At 41.9% G+C, this 20340-nt stretch overlaps 1 protein-coding gene across 1 annotated transcript in view; it reads right to left on the reverse strand.

Annotated features, from left to right (window-relative positions):
* Positions 1–3897: 3897 nt before the first annotated feature.
* crispld2 (cysteine-rich secretory protein LCCL domain containing 2) overlaps positions 3898–20340 on the reverse strand; it is a 28505-nt gene continuing 12062 nt past the window's right edge. Inside the window, exons 5-15 of the mRNA XM_053634446.1 lie at positions 16119–16234; positions 15671–15771; positions 14340–14504; positions 13686–13746; positions 13527–13593; positions 13288–13418; positions 12758–12801; positions 12560–12632; positions 11729–11804; positions 7464–7594; positions 3898–5987 (exon numbers count right to left, since the gene is read on the reverse strand). Coding sequence (XP_053490421.1) covers positions 5936–5987; positions 7464–7594; positions 11729–11804; positions 12560–12632; positions 12758–12801; positions 13288–13418; positions 13527–13593; positions 13686–13746; positions 14340–14504; positions 15671–15771; positions 16119–16234 — 1017 coding nt within the window. The 3' untranslated portion in view covers positions 3898–5935. The remainder of the gene's footprint in view (positions 5988–7463; positions 7595–11728; positions 11805–12559; positions 12633–12757; positions 12802–13287; positions 13419–13526; positions 13594–13685; positions 13747–14339; positions 14505–15670; positions 15772–16118; positions 16235–20340) is intronic.

A 20340-nucleotide genomic window follows, 5' to 3' on the forward strand; every position in this document is an offset into this window, starting at 1 on the left:
CTGAGACGATATGAGGAAGAAACCGGAAGAAACCCATCCTCTACTGGGTATACTATAGAGGAATAGTCTGCACTTATATAGCGCGTTCCAAAGCGCTTTACACTGTGTCTCATTCACCCATTCACATACACACACACACACACACACACACACTCACACACCAATGGTAGCAGAGCTGCCATGCAAGGTGCTAGCTTGCCATCGAGAGCAACTTGGGGTTCAGTGTCTTGCCCAAGGACACTTCGGTATGTGGAGACATGTGGAGACATGTGGAGACATGTGGAGACATGTGGAGACTTGTGGAGTCATGTGGAGTCATGTGGAGACTTGTGGAGACATGTGGAGACATGTGGAGACATGTGGAGTCATGTGGAGACTTGTGGAGACATGTGGAGACTTGTGGAGACATGTGGAGTCATGTGGAGACTTGTGGAGACATGTGGAGTCATGTGGAGACATGTGGAGACTTGTGGAGACTTGTGGAGACATGTGGAGACTTGTGGAGACTTGTGGAGTCATGTGGAGTCATGTGGAGACTTGTGGAGACATGTGGAGTCATGTGGAGACTTGTGGAGACATGTGGAGACATGTGGAGTCATGTGGAGTCATGTGGAGACTTGTGGAGTCATGTGGAGAGTTGTGGAGACATGTGGAGTCATGTGGAGACTTGTGGAGACATGTGGAGTCATGTGGAGACTTGTGGAGACTTGTGGAGACATGTGGAGCCATGTGGAGACTTGTGGAGACACGTGGAGTCACGTGGAGTCACGTGGAGACTTGTGGAGACATGTGGAGTCATGTGGAGTTGTGGAGACATGTGGAGTCATGTGGAGACTTGTGGAGACATGTGGAGACATGTGGAGACTTGTGGAGACATGTGGAGACATGTGGAGTCATGTGGAGTCATGTGGAGAGTTGTGGAGACATGTGGAGTCATGTGGAGAGTTGTGGAGACATGTGGAGTCATGTGGAGACTTGTGGAGACATGTGGAGACATGTGGAGTCATGTGGAGACATGTGGAGACTTGTGGAGACATGTGGAGACTTGTGGAGACATGTGGAGACATGTGGAGTCATGTGTGCCGGAAATCGAACCGCCAACCCTACAATTAGTGGACAACCCGCTCTACCACCTGAGCCACAGATGCAGAAGTCATCTTGTATATGACCTGTTTGCATTTACAGAACATAATGATGTTCTGCATAATGATGTTGTTTTCATCACGCTAAACGTTTACATTTTGCTCATTTGGCTGATGCTTTTATCCGAAGGGACTTATAACTGAGAGGATACAACTGAGCAGGTGAGGGTTAAGGATCTTGCTCAGGATCCCAAGCGTGGCAGATTGGTGGTGGTGGCCTTGCCCACTGAGCCACCACTCCCAAAAACCATACAGTCCATCCCACTGCAAGAATCTGATTGAAATACGTGCAACACTACAATGATGAATTCCTCATGAGGACTTGCTTATGATTAATTAGGCCTCCTTGTGAATTATACATATAAATATATACCAACAATTATGTGAGAAACATTTAGTGCGTCTCCTTATAAGTAAACTTACCCAAACTCATGGAGTGAGCCTGCCTTTTAAAGATTTGTTTGGATTGGGGTTCAGGGGCATCCAGCGAACATTTCAAAGCCGAATAAACCATGACACAAATTCTACTTCTCCCAAATCCTGTTCGAGAAAAGGCATTTGGTGTGCATTTTCCTGGGACAAGCTCGAGCTAACGTTAGCTACCTGTTATGCTCGAACAGGATTCACACAATTGGTGGTGTTGTTATGGTGATGTTTTCCTTATTGAGACCTACTGAGATCTGAACTCAAACGGAGATTTTTCAACAGTCTGAGTAAATTGGGGTTCTTGTAAACAGCTCATTTGGAATCTGCAAGGGAAATGAATTAATTCCGGCTGATGTAAACACAGCTGCATGTTTTCACATTCGAGCCGGATGAGTTAGTGACACAGCAGCTTTTCCATTCTGAAAACACACACACATGTGAATTTTTGTTAGGAAGTGCTCACGGCAGTGTTGCCTCATTAACTCCTGGACACAAGGCCGTGATGACGGCTAACATGCCCAGAGGTGCTTTCCCTTACACCGTCAACTTCACACATATAACAACCCAACACCGTGCTCTGTAGATTACTTACAGCTTGGATACACATGTTGACTGAGTCACAGTTTAGCACCTAAAGTGTCACATGGTAAGAGAGCTTTATTTTTCAACAATCCCCTTCCTTCCTATCTAACTGCTTAACATGTTTTTATCCATAAGAGATTCTGCATCTTCCCTCACCCAGCAATCCTAGCCCTCACATCCCCCTCTTGTCCCCTAGACCCTTTCCACCATGCTCTAGACCAGGGGTCGGTCCTCAAACCTGTCCTGGACGACCCCCAGCACTGCACATTGTGTACGTCTCCTTTATCTGACACACCCAGTTCAGGTCTTGCAGTCTGTACTAATGAGCTGCTGAGATGAGCGAGGTGTGTTAGATGAGGAAGACATACAAAATGTGCTGGGGGTCCTCCAGGACAGGTTTGAGAATATCTGTAATGTATCTAAAGTGTGAAAGGTTCAGTGCTGGGTCTTCTTTTATTTCCCTCCTACAGTGTACCCCACTTTCTCAGCGAGGTCATATCGTCCCGTATTTGTTTTTTATGCTGTGTATGCTCATCCTCGTCTTTCTTTTCCTCCCTCAGACATTATGCTTCTGAACATACCTCAGCATGTGGATATGGATGGCAGCTGAGAGTAAACCTCACATCCCTGTCAAGATCACTGGTGTAGTAGTGGACAAGCAATTATCATTCTCTGCTCATGGATTCGCCTTTAGAACATCCACGCTTTTTTCACCTCAAAGGCCACTCAGATGGTTGTTCAGACCTGTGGTCATCTTATGATTGGACTACTGCGACACTGATGCTTGCGTACAAAGCCAAAAACAGATATTTCCCCAACTACTACTTTCTATTTGATCATTTATTGCAATTTCTTTGACTCCAAAAGGAGTTCTTTTATCAAACATGACTGTTTTTGTTTTATTTTTTTTTCCAAGATGGACCTTATTTTTTTTTTTTTTTAGCATTGGAATATTATAAGACTAGAATTTTAGAGTATTAGATATTTTCCTGGGACGAACAGTCAAATTCCTACGAAGGTCCAGAGCGGATTTTTGTTGCAAGATCATCAGTCTCGCAAAGTGATACTTTTATACTGACATTTCAGTAATTATTCTATTGAATTCTTATACACACACATTAAAGTCTATGATTTTTGGACTCGCTGTCTCTGTGAAATCCAGATGAAATATCCACTCCGCCAAGCTACTATCACTTCGCTTTTAATTACGGACGTGTGTGAACACGGCACGTTTTCGTTAGTGTTAAAGTTTAGCGGCAGAAATCACAAATTTATTCATATCATATAAACTTTATCTCAGAACCTTTACTGTACTCTGTCTTTCTGTTCAGGCTCTGGTGTCGAGAGACCTCAGTTTTATGACGGTACTGGTCCAATGACCCAGGCCAAGGTGAACCATTTGTTTTAATATGCACTGTTCCAGATCACGCTAGGCCCATAGCAAAAAAAAAAAAAAAAAAAGTGTTCTTCTTGGCTTTGGACCAGTGTTCAAGGTTAACCAGCTTTTCTTGGGTGGTCTTGAATGTACAGTGGTTCCTAAATTTGGTATTAGAATACCCCGATCCTGCATACTTTATTGTTTTATCCGCCGAGTCAACTGATCGGCTCATTAACGGGGCATCCTTGAGTCTACGCGTTAGAGGAGAGAAAACACGAACATGGACAGGTCACATGACTTGTGTAATCTTCAATATACATTAACAGGTTTGTAGTGGGTCGTTATTCAAAAGAACACGAGACGATCAAGCAAGGTATATCACTTTATTTTCAGTTTCTTTTTGTGCAAAAATAGCTTTCACTACCTGTGGCAGATGCCAAGTGAGAAAAAATTAAAAATCACTGGAGTTCAGCACCCAAACCTTGGAGTCGCTTCAGGAACGAATCACGTCCAAGACTCTGCTGCTCTTCATTAAAAAATAAAGGTTATGCGGAAAGAAATATCGATTTGCCACTGTTTTTTTTTGTTTTGTTTTGTTTTTTTGGCATTTTTAAAAACAATGTAATAATAAAAAGATACAAAAGCACAAAAACAGACTTTCATAGAAAACATACCTTCACATCCACAATTATTTTGGGTTTTTTTTTTTGTTTGTTTGTTTGTTTTTTTTTAAACAGTCATAAATCAAAAATATTTACACAATTTTAAAATCTGTACAAAGAATTTTCCCCCAAAATTACTTTAAACGCCATATAACACTTCAGCTGTAGCAAAAGATTGAGGTAGCACATGAAGACATGGAGACAGCGAGAAAAACAGAAAGTAAGGCAGATGGAGAGAAAATATCTACTTTTACACACACACTAAACCTTAAGCTTAAATTTGGATTGTGGCAAAATCCAGAGATATGTGGAAGTCTGGGAAAACATCATTTTAGGGACATTTTGAAAGCCGGTATTTGATCGCAAACCGGATTGATTAGGCTTATTTCCGTTTTGCTTCGGCGCGTAGCTATCCAACAGCTTCATCAAATTCACTGCGCGAGTGAAGTGCGAGGTTTTAGACGTCTTTGACCAGACAGAACGGTTTTTAATGCTGTTTACGTTAACCTTCGCCGCCAGACGCAAAAGCAACCTTAAAAAGGGAATAATAAATAAAATCTTAAACATTTAAGCATTCCAATGAAGACAATGCACCAATTTTCAGTTGTAGCAATGCTAACACAAACGTCTCACAAACATTGCAACGGTGTGTGTGTGTGTGAGTAACCATAATAATAAATACATATTCAAAATTTTTTTTTTTTTAATCTTTACCGCTGAACCTTTTGAGGACTTTTAGGATACATTTCTCAATGTTACATAAGGAATTAAACACTTTAGGGCCTGCTGTTATGGGAAAATAATCAGTGATGATGGCTTATTATTGTTCGCAGTTTATTATTAACCTCTGTCCTCAGTACAAGTCCCTGTGATCGAGCTGTTACTATAGAAACGATATTCGAATATTACAACGAGCGCATTCAGTCAGAGCTGCTGTTATAGGAAATGAAACAACACCTACTGACACGTCTCTGTTAGCTGGGATGCTACCAAGGCAGAAATCTGGCTGGCTCCTCGGACTTCTCGAAGGCCACTTCATTGTTTTTGCACTCTGGGTCAAACTTTAACATGTTATTGATTCTGGAAAGCTTTAACACAATCCTCCAGGAAAAGTTTCTTTTCTTTGGAGTGTTGCCTTTTTGCCTCCTTCCTTTCCCGTTCCTCCACAGAGAACCCGTCCTCCCCCCCAGAGTTCACGAAGGTTCCTCTGGCCAGGAGAACAAAGCTCACGGTGATGTGCTATTCCCACAGACGCCGAGCGCCGATGCCTGCTCGCCTGCCACCCCGCACTATATAGACTGAGCGGGCTAAAAAAAATTCAATTCAATTCAAAAAACAATGCCAGAAGACAAGCTAGAGGTGGGAAAGTGCAGCCCAGAGAAAAATCCCAAAGAAAAGCTGTACAAAACAAAAACGACGATTAAATACAGTGTGATCAATATATTTATATTCTTTCGTAAAAGATCATAAAATGACTGAATATATAAAACCAGCACTGCTGGTAAACATCGTCCTTTCAGCCACAAACGTGTAAAGGGTATAAAAATGAAAGAGTAAGAAGATATTGGGAATGATCCGGATGGAAAATGACGAGGAAGGGAGGTCCGCTGGTCACGTGGGTCCCTTCGCTCTCACTCAAGAGAGACAATTCCAGATGAAGTCGGTAGACGAATGAGTTTTTGTCCTGATGAGAAGACTGTGTGTCCCTGGAGAAGTGGACGGGAGACCCTGTGTGTACGGGCGCATCACTCTCGAACCGTGAAGACGCGGAAGGACCCACCTTGTGACTGGGATTTACTGGAAAGGAGACAGGGAACACTCAGCTAATATGAGCAAAATGTGCACAGTGTCACCATGACAACGCTCTTACCAGTCTAGCTTGGCTAACTAACTAGCACAGTTTGCTGAATGCTAGTTCGGTTAGCATATTTAGATTTATGTCATAGTAATAGTGATATAAATAGTAGCTTTATCTCAGAATATACTGCTTTTCTAATGAAGGTCTTTTCAACGTCTGGATTTTAGTCTCGTGCCTTTTACATGTCAGAATAAACCGTTTTTAAAAACATGAAAGCTCTTATGAGCGGAATACACGCGCTGTATGTAAATGCATTTATAATATCTCAAAGTGATTCTCAAAGTGGGGTTCATGGAGGGTCCGCAGTCTTCTAACAGTAACAGAAACCACATCCCACCATCATCGAAGGTAATGAAATCGAAATATTTTGATTTCAATAATAATGGGAAAAAATTCATGAGGAAAAAAAAACACGCTCTTACGCAAATAAATAGTCAAAATGATACTGTATATCATATGTTTAAATAACGTGCTTCAATTTTTGGAATATTTTGTAAAATGAAGCTGTACTAAGGGAGCCTGTAATTTAATTCCTTCCATCCACCCATCCATTTTCTATACCGTTTTTCCTTTTCAGGGTCACGGGGAAACCTGGAGCCTATCCCAGGGAGCATGGGGCACAAGGCGGGGTACAGTCTGGACAGGGTGCCAATCCATCGCAGGGCACAATCACATACACATTCATACACTACGGACACTTTGGACATGCCAATCAGCCTACCATGCATGTCTTTGGACTGGGGGAGGAAACCGCAGTACCCGGAGGAAACCCCCGCAGCACGGGGAGAACATGCAAACTCCACACACGGTGGGAATCGAACCCCCGACCCTGGAGGTGTGAGGCAAACGTGCTAACCACTAAACCACCCTTGATATAGAGGACACATTGCTAGAGGGTCCTAACTTATTCCATCTAGGAGTGTTAATAGTTCAATATGATTTCTTGGAAGACTGAAGTGGAAACTCAAACACTAGCTCGTTGTTACTGGTGTTATGATCTTGTTCAAATGAAATGAGCTTTATTGACTATTGTGCTTGGCGTGTTTGCTTTGTTATGAATTCATTAGCAGAGCGGCCTTCGTGCTGCACCACATCGGAGAACGCGGGGATAAAAACAAGGCGTTTGGTTTCAGATCGCCTGTAATTATCGGTTGAGTCAGAGCAGACGGAGAAGGTAACTCGAGAGCGTGTGATTATTTTCTTGTTAATGAGGCGCACGAGCCGTGGCTAGCATCACGTGAGAAAAAGTTGCGGTCCACCCTCAGTTCAACAAGGTTGGGGTGGATTTTGTCAATGCTAGTTGAATGGTCCTGCTCGAGTAAGGAAGCTAGAGGTTTGTGTGTGGTCCGACCACACGTTATTACTTTACGCACTCGGAGATGAAAAGCTCAGAGGAATAAACGAGAAGCAAGTACCTTTCAGACTGAACGCCGTTCTTCAGGCTGCCCGTGTAGCTGTTCTTCTTATCCATAGCCAAGATGTCCAGATATCCTCCTGAAGCTTTGATCACGCCGGCGTGGAGAGCGGCCCGGCAGATGCTAGAGCTCTGTAGGGAATACAAACGGCAGATCTTACACTAGTACCGTTTACTCAGATGATGCCAAAAAAAAAAAAGAGTCAATTCTCCAAATAAAGGTGTTGGGAATAAAGAGTCAACTCGGACTCGATAGCCGAGTCTCTTCGGTTCCATTACACCAGCTGATGTTCCGCTGACCTTCACACCTACAGTTTAATACCGCCACACTTTGTGCACACATCTACTGCTGTTCCTCACACATCCATCGTTCACTTCACACACACATAAAATCCCAGAAAATATATCCTCTGTGCTTGTGCAATGGACAGAAAAGACCAAATCCACAAATACTGAATGGCATTCCAGTGAATCAACCAAGTTCAACATGACCTTCTAAAGGAAAATAGATGAGCTCAGTGTGTGAGAACGCAGACAGATGACATCACATGACCCGCTCAACGGGTTTGAGGGCAACGCTGGACCAGTCCAGCACATACAGTTCTTATCTGGAGTCTAAAGTAGTACTCTTTTCAGTTCCTGCCTGGAAGAGGCGGTGAAGGCCGCTGGGTCTCAAAGTCCACCCACTTCTCTAGAACTCGGTCAGACCTCCGAGCCACCAGGGGGCCACATGAGAATGCATAAGAATTTTTTTTAAATGTAGGGTATAGGATGGAATTTAGGGTTCAGAAGGATCAGAACCAGCCCAGTTATGGATATGCTGGTGGAACAAAATGATGTTAATCTTCAGAGCTTTGCTGCGTCTCAACTCTTGAAGGGACTGAATGAAGTTTACCATCCAAAACTTTTATGCAAATTTTTTTTTAAAAAAAGTCTGGAATTAAAAAAAGGCCTGAATAAAATGCAAAACATTTGAATGGAAACACATCACGTGTGGACGGTTTTCCTCACGCCATCCAACAATTCACTCACCCTCTTTTGGATGTCCAAAACTCAGGATCTTATTATTTATGGCCATCCCAAACCTTATACAAGCTTAGACATAGCTCCACCCCCTAATCACTTTTCTACAGAAGTACTGTGAGCGCTTTAAATGGAAAAACATGCCCTTAGTGTCCAAAACTATACTATCTGAAACAGCATCCAAGAGAAATATATCATTTAAACGTCACATTTATTTTGAAGGAAACTGTAAAGTAGCTTCAGGACACTGAGAAGCTAGGGTTTGACTTGCGTCCGAGACCCAAGAGAGAGCTCTGATCCGTGGCCAGCTGGACAGACCCGGGGCTTTGACAGAGGAATGCGATAAACATGCCAAAACGCAGCAGCGAGTGTGTCCAAGTTCACTTCCAGCAAATGTGAGTGGCTCAGACAGGCATAAGTCTATTAGAACTTTATCCCTCTCAGACAATGAGGATCAGCATGTCAGTGGAGGACACAGGGCAGCCAAGGACAATTGCGAGAGCAGCCGCGATCAGTTTACCCTTCATTCATTCCATAGATTTTCTCTAACAGATGTTGATTTGATTTGATACCATTGCAATCAAAATGATTCATCCCCCACTGCAAATCAGGTTCAATGTCAAATGATACAAACATTCAGCTGTTTGCGATGAACAAATCAAACAAAAGCAAGTGAAATAGTTCAACACGACGAATGCTTCAAGTGGTTTCAACAAATTCAACTGAAAATGCAACTTATAATGATTTCTCCAGTCTCAAAATTATTCAACCTCTTCATGGCGAGCATCTTTAGTACTTAGTAGAGCTCCTTTTTCTGTTATGACCTGCTGCAAACGAGATGCAGAGCTTCTGTCAGCGTTCCTGAGGAATCTTCTCCCGTTCCTCATGAGCAACGGCCTCCAGTTGAGTAATATTCTTGGGTTTGCGTGCTGCGACCGCCTTCTTCAAATCCCACCAGAGATTTTCTATGGGGTTCAAGTCAGGTGACTGTGATGGGCCTGTAGAATCTTCCAGGACTTCTTCTGCAACCAAGCCTTGGTGGAATTTGAGGCATGCTTAGGATCATCGTCCTGTTGGAAGCGCCGATGATGCACAAGCTTCAGCTTCCTCACAGACAGCTTGAAGTTTTCTCCTAGGATTTCCTGATACTTCAATGAATCCATCTCGCCTTCCACACGCTGCAGGTTTCCAGTGCCGGAGGATGCAAAGCAGCCGCAGAGCATCACCGAGCCCCCACCATGCTCGACTGTGTACAGAGTGTTCTTTCTTCATTCTTCTTCCTCCAGACAGACCACTGATCCATCGTGCTGAAATTTTCCAGTTTTGTTTCATCGCTCCACAGAACAGAATCCCAAAACTTCTGTGGATTATTTATATGATTTTGAACCACTTATCTTGTGCTTTTGGGTCAGTAGCGGTGAACATCTTGGAGTTCTGGAACGGAAACCTTCTGCGTTTAGTACGCGCCTTACTGTGCTCACTGAAACCTCAGTGCCTGTTACACCAAGTCTCGCTGCAGGTCTTTTACAGTCACTCGAGCGTTTTTCACAACCTGCCTTCTCAGAAATCTGCTTGCAGCCATCGATATCTTCCTTTTTCTGCTCCGTTCAGGTATTTCATACGTTTTCTACCCCTAGCCAGTTCAGGTATTTCATGTGTTCCAGCTCAAGCACACCTGCTGCAACTAATGAAGCCCTTGATTAGCTTGAGACAACACCTGTTCTGCATATTCGTGCTGTTGTGAGGGATTCTATTCAGGGGGGTGAATAATTTTGAGACTGGAGAAATCATTATAAGTTGCATTTTCAGTTGAATTTGTTGAAACCACTTGAAGCGTTCGTCGTGTCGAACTATTTCACTTGCTTTTGTTTGATGTGTTCATCGCAAACAGCTGAAAGTCTGTACATTTTCACAATAAACTTGATTTGCACTGGGGGATGAATCGTTTCGATTGCAACTGTAGCTCTTTAAGCTATTCCTGATGACAAACAAAAATAGTTTATAATAATTAATAAAGTGAGGCCTGCTTTGAGAGAAAAGGATTAAGAAGTTTAAGCCTGGGGCTCAGGGAGATGAACTGAGATTGCGCTGTAAAAAAAATGTTATTTTAAGAAGTTAAAAAAATACATCTCTGTTAAAGACGAATGTTTGTAATATTTCATAGGAGATCGGTATAAATAATTCCAGGATTCATTTTTAGGCCAATTTTACTTTTTTTTTTTTTTTTTTTTTAAAGACATTTTTATTTTTAGAATAGCTTCATTTTAAAATAAAGTGTGCTTCTTTTTCAAGCATTAATTTATTCATTTATTTATTGATTCATTTATTTACTGAGCAAAACTTTCATTATTATAATGCTAACGGAGACAATTTCAAACATCAAATGACTAACGATTTGTAGATTATATAATCTCGTAAATAATGCCTATCAACCTGTGTAATAATCGAATAATCTCCTTTAAATAAAAATCATCTGATAAATGAAATAATATGCAATATAAAAACACAACGCAGAGATTGTACAAACCAACAAACAAATAAATGAATAAAATGTCTAGGTTTTATACTATAATTTAACACATATTTTAAAATTTGATCATCAAGTCCGAGGTTACTAATAAAGACAAATATTTGACCAATGAAATAATATATCATATACAAAAAAAAAATATATAATACATTCTCAAAATAAATAATTCATGACGAGCTTTATAATGTAATCATTATTTTCAAATAAACTATGTAATTAGATCTGATATCACGATCTGAAAGAGAAACATGAAATAAATTAAATAATAGAACGCAGTAGATCATAGATATCTAATTATAGATTATTTGATTGATTAATGAACTGTTTACTTTGAAAAAGTAAGTAGTAGTCTGTGGCTTTTTGTGGGTATTGTTTTGTTTTTGATGCTTTTAGAAGATGCGATCTGGCCCGTATCACGAGTTAAGAGTTAAACGCAACTGCCGACATGTTCACTGTGATTGTTTCAGAGCGTGAATAAAAATTCAATAATGATGCGATGTACCACATATGGCAAGGAATTGCAAGCACAACATATTTGCACATATTCGTACGAAGAACAACGCTCTTTTTGCAGTACGTAGTTAAAACGCGAAGCTCCTGCGCAAGTTGGTGTACAGGTTAGCAGGTCTGAAATGGCCATTTTTAATATTTGAACACCTCCACATTAAACCGAACCTCCATTAACACCCAAAGCACAGAGAGGAGCTACTTACGTCAGCGTAGACGCCAGTGCCGATCACTGGAGACCAGTACGAAGGCTGATTCTTACAGCTGTCTGGGCACAGAACCCTGAATGAGACAAAAAAAACGGCAATTAAATGATGAGTTAAAGAACAGGAACTTCAGTTCTGTGATGTAGATGTGTTTCGTCGTGGATAAGAACGAAAGGATCACGTGACGTGGACCGAATGAAAAAAGACTTACTACCCAAATGACTTCAAGTTGGACCTCATGGCTTTACAATTTTTTTTCTTTTTTCTTGTCCCGAACTCTTTCATTCCTCGTATACAACAGCAAAGAGGACATATTTTTGATTATGTAACGAACGGCATCCGCGAAACACATTCTTTCCTGTCGTCACTTACGCTATGGCAGCTACAAACTGGTATAAAGTCGTTCACTCACCAGCTTCTCTTTCCTTTTCTCTCTCTCGAAGGTAAGAAGACCAAAAATAAAAACGCAGTTTGTTACGCATGTTACCGAGAAACCGCAAAGAAGTGTAAAACTCTTTTAGCTCTGAAACTGGAGACTCCTTCCATAAATGTTAAACAAACGTCTCCTTACAGAAAACGTCACGACATCACCGATTATACGCATTTTTCGAAAAATCCGAGCGAAGTGAATGAGCTGTTGCTATAGAAACGCTAAACGTATTATAACGTCCGAGCGCGTTCACGTATACAAGCCTGTGATTTGCAGCTGCACTACGATCGGACCTGCTGTTATAGAAAATTAAATCGACACCTTCTGACCAATCACGATCCAGAATTCATCCATGATCCAGAATTTAATATACTATAAATACTTTGTTCGATGTGTGTTACCTTGGGCAGGTGCTGTGCTGGTCGCTGAAGGGGCAAATTTCGGCCACCGTGGTGTAGCAGTCGACCGATTTTACTGTGAGGTAACAAACAAACAAACAAACAAACAAACAAACATCGCTCGTGTTACACCTCTGCATACAGACAGGATACAGGAATGATACACGATATTTCACTCATGAGGAGATTCGCTTCACTTACTTTCCACTTTTGCTACAAGGAATGCGTTGGCGGTTTTATATTTACTGTGAAGAGAAAACGTGAAGCTGTTAGATTAAGACATTTTTGCACGTAACAGATTCATACAGTAGTGAGGGGAAAAAGATAACAGTTCAATATGTGATATTACAGTACAGTAGGTCATCCATTATTGATTATAACGAGTCTTTATTGGTCACGTATACATTACAGCACAGTGAAATTGTTTTCTTCGCATACCCCGGCATGTTAGGAAGTTGGGGTCAGAGCGCAGGGTCAGCCATGATACAGCGCCCCCTGGAGCAGAGAGGGTTAAGGGCCTTGCTCAAGGGCCCAACAGTGGCAGCTTGGCAGTGCTGGGGCTCGAACCCCCGACCTTCTGATCAGTTACCCAGAGCCTTAACCGCCAAGCCATCACTGCCCCCATATTAGTAAGAAATAATACACTCAGCGTCACGCCGCTGTAGGAAAATAATCAACGCCTGGGTGGTGTGATGACGCAGAGTTACTGTTACCACCCCTGAGTGTTTTACCTGAAAGACTCGACGCCGTTCTTCGTGGCTTTAACGAAGAACGGGAAACTGTCTTTCCTTGCGACCTCCACCAGGCCTCCGTTATTATCGATGACCCCGTAATGGATGGCAGCACGGCAAATACTGGATTGCTGGAAGAATCAGAAAGAGAGAGAAAAAACAATCTTCAGACGCAAGTCGAGAAAAAAAACAATTAAAAAAAAGACAAATCCGCGTCGAGAAGGACCCGAGAGACGTACCACGTCGTAGTACAGCGTGCCCCACACTTTAGCGTTGCTGTATAAGCAGTTCGCGGGGCAGTTGTACCTGCAGGAAGTGCACATGGGGTTTAATCAGTGGATGTCTACAGTACAGTACAGTTTGAGGTGAGATGTGAGATGTGAGATTGTCTAACTGACCTGTTACAGGTTGCGCCTTTGCACTTGTCCCTCATCTTCGTCTCGCACTTGATGTTTTGAGCTGCAGTGCAAACAATAATACACGTGTACAGTAGGCAAGACAAGAAAAAGTCCCTCCCCCAATAAAGGCAACACGAAGCCGAGTTCCTGTTACGACCCCGACATAACAGCACTTCCCGAAGACTTTCATTCCTCTAATACCACAGCAACTCGACAACGTTTACGATTCTTAACGTATTACTGAACGACACTTCGTGCTTTTTATCTCTTTATAGTTACATTTAATCTCGCCGAACGTCTCGAAGTTAAAGCTGCTATAAACGGCCGTTCCCTCAAGAGACAAAAAAAAAAAACGCGGCTTTACTTTTGACTGTTACAAAGCACCGACACTGGAGACTCCTTCCGTGAACGTTACATAAACATCTCCTCACACAAAGCTTCATCGTTTAAACAATTAGACCTTTTTTTTTTTTTTTAAGATCATCCGCTATACAAGTCTCTGAATGAGCTGTTACTATAGAAACGATAACATAATCAGAACGAGAGCGTTAATATAAACCTGTCGGTAAATGAAATCGCCGCACTTTAAAACGGGGATTTGTGGTACAGCTGTGACGATGTAAACACGTGTATAAATAAACGGACAGCTCTTACTCAGGAAGTTGGTGCGAGTGGTCTTAGGCGGCGTGGGCTTTTTGGGTGTAGAAGGTTTGGGTTTGGTCCTGGAAGCAGGTCTGGATTGAGGGATCTCCACCTGCACAGGAACCTGAGGCTTCTCCACCTCATTCATGTCTGGAGTCTCAGGGCGTTGAGGAGTTCCTGAAAAGAAGCATGTCATTTCCAATCACAGAGGTAAAATTAGCAAAAGTGTTATATCTTAACGTGCTTTCATTATCTTAGGGCGTGTTCTTTTTCAAAACTGCTGTGATGTCAAGCTTTTTTTAAATTTTTTTATTACCTCTCGACCAATCGTGAGGAGAGAAAAACAAACATGGACGACAAAGTACAGCTGAAAAGCTCTCGTCTTAGTGATCAAACATGAGACGTTGAATCAAAAATATGCCAGTATTCCAATGTTGCAATGTAAATAAATATAACAGCACGTGTATTTGTGGGATGTTCACGAGTACGTCACGTGACGTCCCACGAGCAGCTCGGATTTCTTTAGCGTTTCTGCCTTTAAATATATCACCACGATGTTTATTTCATCTCCATTTACTGATCTTGATAAATCTAATATATATTTACAAAGCGAGCTAGGCTAGTCAGTTAGCTCATACTAGCTAGGGCTGGTAAGAGCGTTGCTACGGTTACACTGTCCATTAATGTTGTTCTTTAAAGCAAACATCTTCCACAAACGTATACTAATATATCATTTGGTTTCTATGGTTTGTATTGACTAGTTTTTTATTTACTCCATGGATTGATTTCATGTCACTTTCACTGTTAGTACAATTTACTGTAAGTCAACCTGTCAATCAAGCTCGGTGGGTGGCTTCATCAATTATTATTATTACTTTGTGGAGGAGTAAGACTGGAATATTTCACTGAATATAGCGTCAGCTTCCAAGTGAATCCCGGGACGGATCGAGTCTCACCCCGGGTTCACGTCAACGTAATGCGACAAAGAGGCTAGAAGTCTGTCTGGTGATTAACAGTGATAGGAGGTGAAGTTAAGTGGGTGGGACAAACGATATGCAAATGAGATGCAAAACATTATAGGAATTATTAAATGACTGTAAGACATGTTAGAACGCATCTTGATTGATTTTTTTTTTCTCCATCCTTTGGTTCCGAAGCTAAAGAGCCAATTCTATCGATTTTAATTATATACGCATTAAGACGTTTATGATTTGTGAACCAGAAAAGACACGGTGCCTACAAATACCCAAGATCATCCTTTAGGAGTTAAAACACATTCTTTAGAGTAGGATGAGTTGTGGACCGTTTTGACCTGCACATAAAAAATACATTTAAAAAATTACCCTTGTAGCACAGGTTGTCTTTGCAGACTCCACCGTAGCTGGGAGGACACTGAGAACATGGACGTCCGTGCTGGTAGGGCGCCTCGCCGATCCAGTTTCCCCTGATGGAGACCACACAACCGGGTCAGAACCAATCATGGAGCGATTATATACGTGACTGTGAACTTAATTGCTTTAAAGTTGTCTGGACATTTTCACAAAGTCAGGTTCTCCAGAAAACACCATCCAAATAGAAACCGGCGATTAAATGATCAGGAAAGTCTGGAACTAATCAGCTTGCATAGCATTATTCTTTCCCTAACTCGAGACATTTTTCTGTTTTCCCACTCGACGGAACCTTGTCCTTCCAGTCCTGTTCTTCTCAAGAGCCCAGGATTAAGTGGTTTATTATATTTAAGTGGACAGATGTGATGTCAGTGGAAAGAGTTAGCGGGTGCACGTGACTTACTTTGGCGAGTAGTTGCATACGAGGTAGACGGCGTTCTCCCACGTCTCCCCCCACACGTTCATGCTTGGACACACGTGGACAGCACAACCCACGCGGTTGGTGGTGGCCCAGACAATCTGCAAACAACCAGAGACGCCCATGAGCACAACGGTCTGCACAAAAACCCTTGCGCAACAAGCTTGACTGAGCATTGTGCTGCCACTCAGATGGCTTCCTGATACGTTTCCTGGCTTTCCTGGAGGTCACAAGGTCACGATATCAGGACTGTTTTATCCATTCTACTGTAGCTCAGAATGAGTCAGTGGAGGCAGGAAGCAGGATTTAGAGTGAGGCATGGAAAATAAAACAGAACTGAAGTGCACACTTCATCGTGTTCATCGTGTAGGGCTGAAAAAGTCCTTGTAAGATTCTCGCGCTCACTATTCAGAGAAGCAGCAGTGGAAAAATCTCCTGAGCAGTGAGGACACGGAGATACACATTTAGATCATGATATAAATAACTAGACTCTTCTTGCTCCTCCAGAACATGCAGCATTTCTACACAACTACAGCTTTGTCCTTTGGATCAGTTTAGAATGTGATAATAAATCAATAAATAAACCATCCAGGAATCGATTCACTTCCTGCAGTGAGTCGATTCAGAGTCAAATCGCTTTCTCTAAAGGGTTCACTCGGAAGTGGGCCGAGGCCACCTCGCTCATACGCTCTCAGACCTGCGTGCGATCGCTGTGTTCATGGAGGCATTTCCTAATTTGCATATTCATTAATATACCCATAGATGCCGTTATTGATAATCATAGTAAAGTCGTAGAGATGACCCAATGTCTTTCATTTTCATATTAAACAGTGTATTATTATATTTTTATTACACAGATGATTTCAATCGTGTAAAATCGATCTAATCTACTAGGTTATTTTATTTAAAGTGTGTTGGTAGATTATTATTTTTTTGACGAGGCTACTACTGTCTATTTGTTTACATAATATTGGGAATATATTTATTAATTTCTTTAGAGTGAGTCTAATTATGTTTATGTTGAATGAAGAGTGTATATACAGGATTATAATTATGTTACCCAAGAGAGGTGTCCCCAAATATTAACCAGTGTTTCTGCAGAGATATCGCACAAAACCCTGAATATACAGTAACGGATGCACGTTTTAACAAAGCCGTAAAGTGTCCCTATACGCTTAAGATCAAAATGCCACGTTGTTTTATATATTCATTCAGTATTTTAATGAAGGGCGCCAATAATTCTGGTAAAACTTGTAAGAAAAAGAGCCTTTCATTGAAAGTAAAGTGCAAATACAAAACTATTCGTAAGTTGGATGGGAAATCGTGTAGCTGGATTGTTTCATCAGTGTCGTTTAGACGTGATCTCGCGGAACGTGTACGGAGTGAGAAAGATTCTTTGACTTCTGTGCATTTTTAATGTCTCTGGCGCCCCCCCCCCAGTCCAGTCCAGTCCAGTCAGGCGTGTCCGGATTGATGGGTCCGCAGGGGGCTCTAAAGAGAGACCGATCCTTTCAACCCGAGCGGAAGGAGATGCACGTGAAGTGTGACCGGCATCAGCTTCCTGTGAGCTCGTACAATCTTTTTCACCCTCCACACAAATAAAGGAACGCTGCCACACAGTGCAGTGGAGTTCATCCAGTGCAGCCACACTGCATGAGCCAGGACTGTTTTACTAGTAAATAAATGGAGCTTCTGACTCAGCGCTTTCTTGCTCATGTACAGTTTAAACTACACAGCGGGTTTGTGTGCAGTCCAACAGAGCAGTGGTGTTAAAAAAAAAAAGAGAGAGAGAGAAAGAGAGAGAGAGAGAGAGAGATTCTCTCCTGATCCAGTTCTTCCTGCTCCAGGGCCAGAAAGAGATCACATTTAACCCTGGCCTCACAGTCAAGAAACAAACTTTTAGCATCCTTAAGAAACCACGCGCAGAAAAGTTATTTTCTGCTCAAATATGCTGCAAAAAATTTTGGCACCCCAAAAGAAACCTACGAAGTGCAGTACTTGAACTTTGCAAAGTCCCATAAGAGCTTTATGGACAAAAAAAAAAAAAAAAAAAAGAGAACTGAATACAAATTAAAAGCCCCCGGACCACAAATATGACAGAGGATTATTGATATTTAAAGCTCATTTATGGCTCTTGTACAGATTGACGGCATAGTGAATAACTTCTCCTGTAAGAGCCAACTGGGAGGATATCTCAAAATCCAAAAATCTGGTTACTGCTGCCAAGAGGTTACGACTTAACCACAGACGGATCGTTCGCCAAGATAAAAGACAAAATCAACAGAGAGATGGAGGCATGTTTCGTGACAGTTGTTTTAACGCTGAGCTTGTCTACATGCACTACTGCTTGGAGAACAGTCTCTACACCTCCAATGCTACAGGAAAGGACTCTGCGGTCACATAATATGCCCGTTAGGGATGCATCGTTTCCGATAGCGGTGCTCCGTATCAGTCGGATACCGTACTCATTTCCTCGTATACGTAAAATGTTCTCAAATACCAATATCTAATACCATGCGATACTGTGAGACATAACCCTAGCGTTTGCTTTCACGCTAACGAACAGACGAAGCAAAATTACAGCGATTCGGTTGTATTTCGCAATTAATAACAATCAAAATGCGACTAAAAAACCTGTTTGCGGTAAAACCACTAAAAGCTCTTACTCAGTATACATTTTTTGAGGGATTCTGATGGCATGAAAACAAAAACGTACTTTACTAACAGCTGTACGGAAAGACTTTCCCGTACTGAAACAAACCCATCTCCAGCGCAACGCCATGCTAACTTGTGTAGCTAACGAATTCATAATCATTCAACAAATTAACAAACGAGCATAGTAGCCTTAACGCATGAACGTTTTCACAGGCACGTTCTAAACCTGGGAAATAATAAACAAAGTGAAATTAAACGTCCCATGCCATCCCACGATCGATTAATACAAAACACGTGGTTCATGTCAGTATCGACGATACTGGCACTGTATTATGTATTATGATGGGTGCCAATAATTTTGTATTGAGTTTTGAACTAACAGGCTGGTTAAAAACCACAAAACAGGACAGTAGCCGTATCAGACGTCGAGAAAGACGAGCAGGGCACGGTGGCTCGGGGGTGTTTTTATAAATCTTCAAACGATTTCAGGTCCAATAAGTAAGCGCTGCAGGAGTCGGAGAACAGCTTCCAGATGTTTGTGACCTGGTTTCAGCGGGAGACTGTTTTCACAAATCCATCACAGCTGCTAAGTAAAGTCTGAGAGGATACAGAGCCAGAACATTTTCTGCTTCTCTGACTCCCCCCCCCCCCCCCCCCCCCATTCCTTACAAAGATAAACCTTTTTCCCCTTTTGTCACTCCCGTCGCGTCTCTACACGGAGTCGAAAGCAGGTGGAAAGTCGACACCTTGGACGATACACAACCCCAAAACACCTCCATGTCCCGCACGCTGTTTGTTACGAGTGCGAGGATTAGCACAAGTAATCACCGAATATAACGAGACGTCAAATTTACGTGCCATACGATCCTGTGAAATATATTTCAACCCCAGAGGTCCAAAAACAATAACACCACCATATTCCCTATTGTATTTAATCAAATGTTATTGGCTATTAACTGCTATGAGGAGAGACGGGATTAACCAATCAGCATCAAGCTTTTTTTTTTCTATTTGAAAGCTACAATTTTACCAGAAGGATATTTCTTGAAGGATGTTACCAGACGGATAGTACTGGAAGAATATTACTTGAAGGCAGATGGATGGTAAGAAGGTATATTGTTCTATTGGAATGACATTACTGGAGATATATTACAGGTGAGATGTTACTTGAGGGATATTACAGGTGAGATGTTACTGAGGGGTATTACAGGTGAGATGTTACTGAGGGATATTACAGGTGAGATGTTACTGAGGGATATTACAGGTGAGATGTTACTTGAGGGATATTACAGGTGAGATGTTACTGAGGGGTATTACAGGTGAGATGTTACTGAGGGATATTACAGGTGAGATGTTACTTGAGGGATATTACAGGTGAGATGTTACTGAGGGGTATTACAGGTGAGATGTTACTGAGGGATATTACAGGTGAGATGTTACTGAGGGATATTACAGGTGAGATGTTACTGAGGGATATTACAGGTGAGATGTTACTGAGGGATATTACAGGTGAGATGTTACTGGAGGGATATTACAGGTGAGATGTTACTGA

The sequence above is a fragment of the Ictalurus furcatus genome, chromosome 10 (assembly GCF_023375685.1).
Source record: "Ictalurus furcatus strain D&B chromosome 10, Billie_1.0, whole genome shotgun sequence".
NCBI classification, from domain to species: domain Eukaryota; kingdom Metazoa; phylum Chordata; class Actinopteri; order Siluriformes; family Ictaluridae; genus Ictalurus; species Ictalurus furcatus.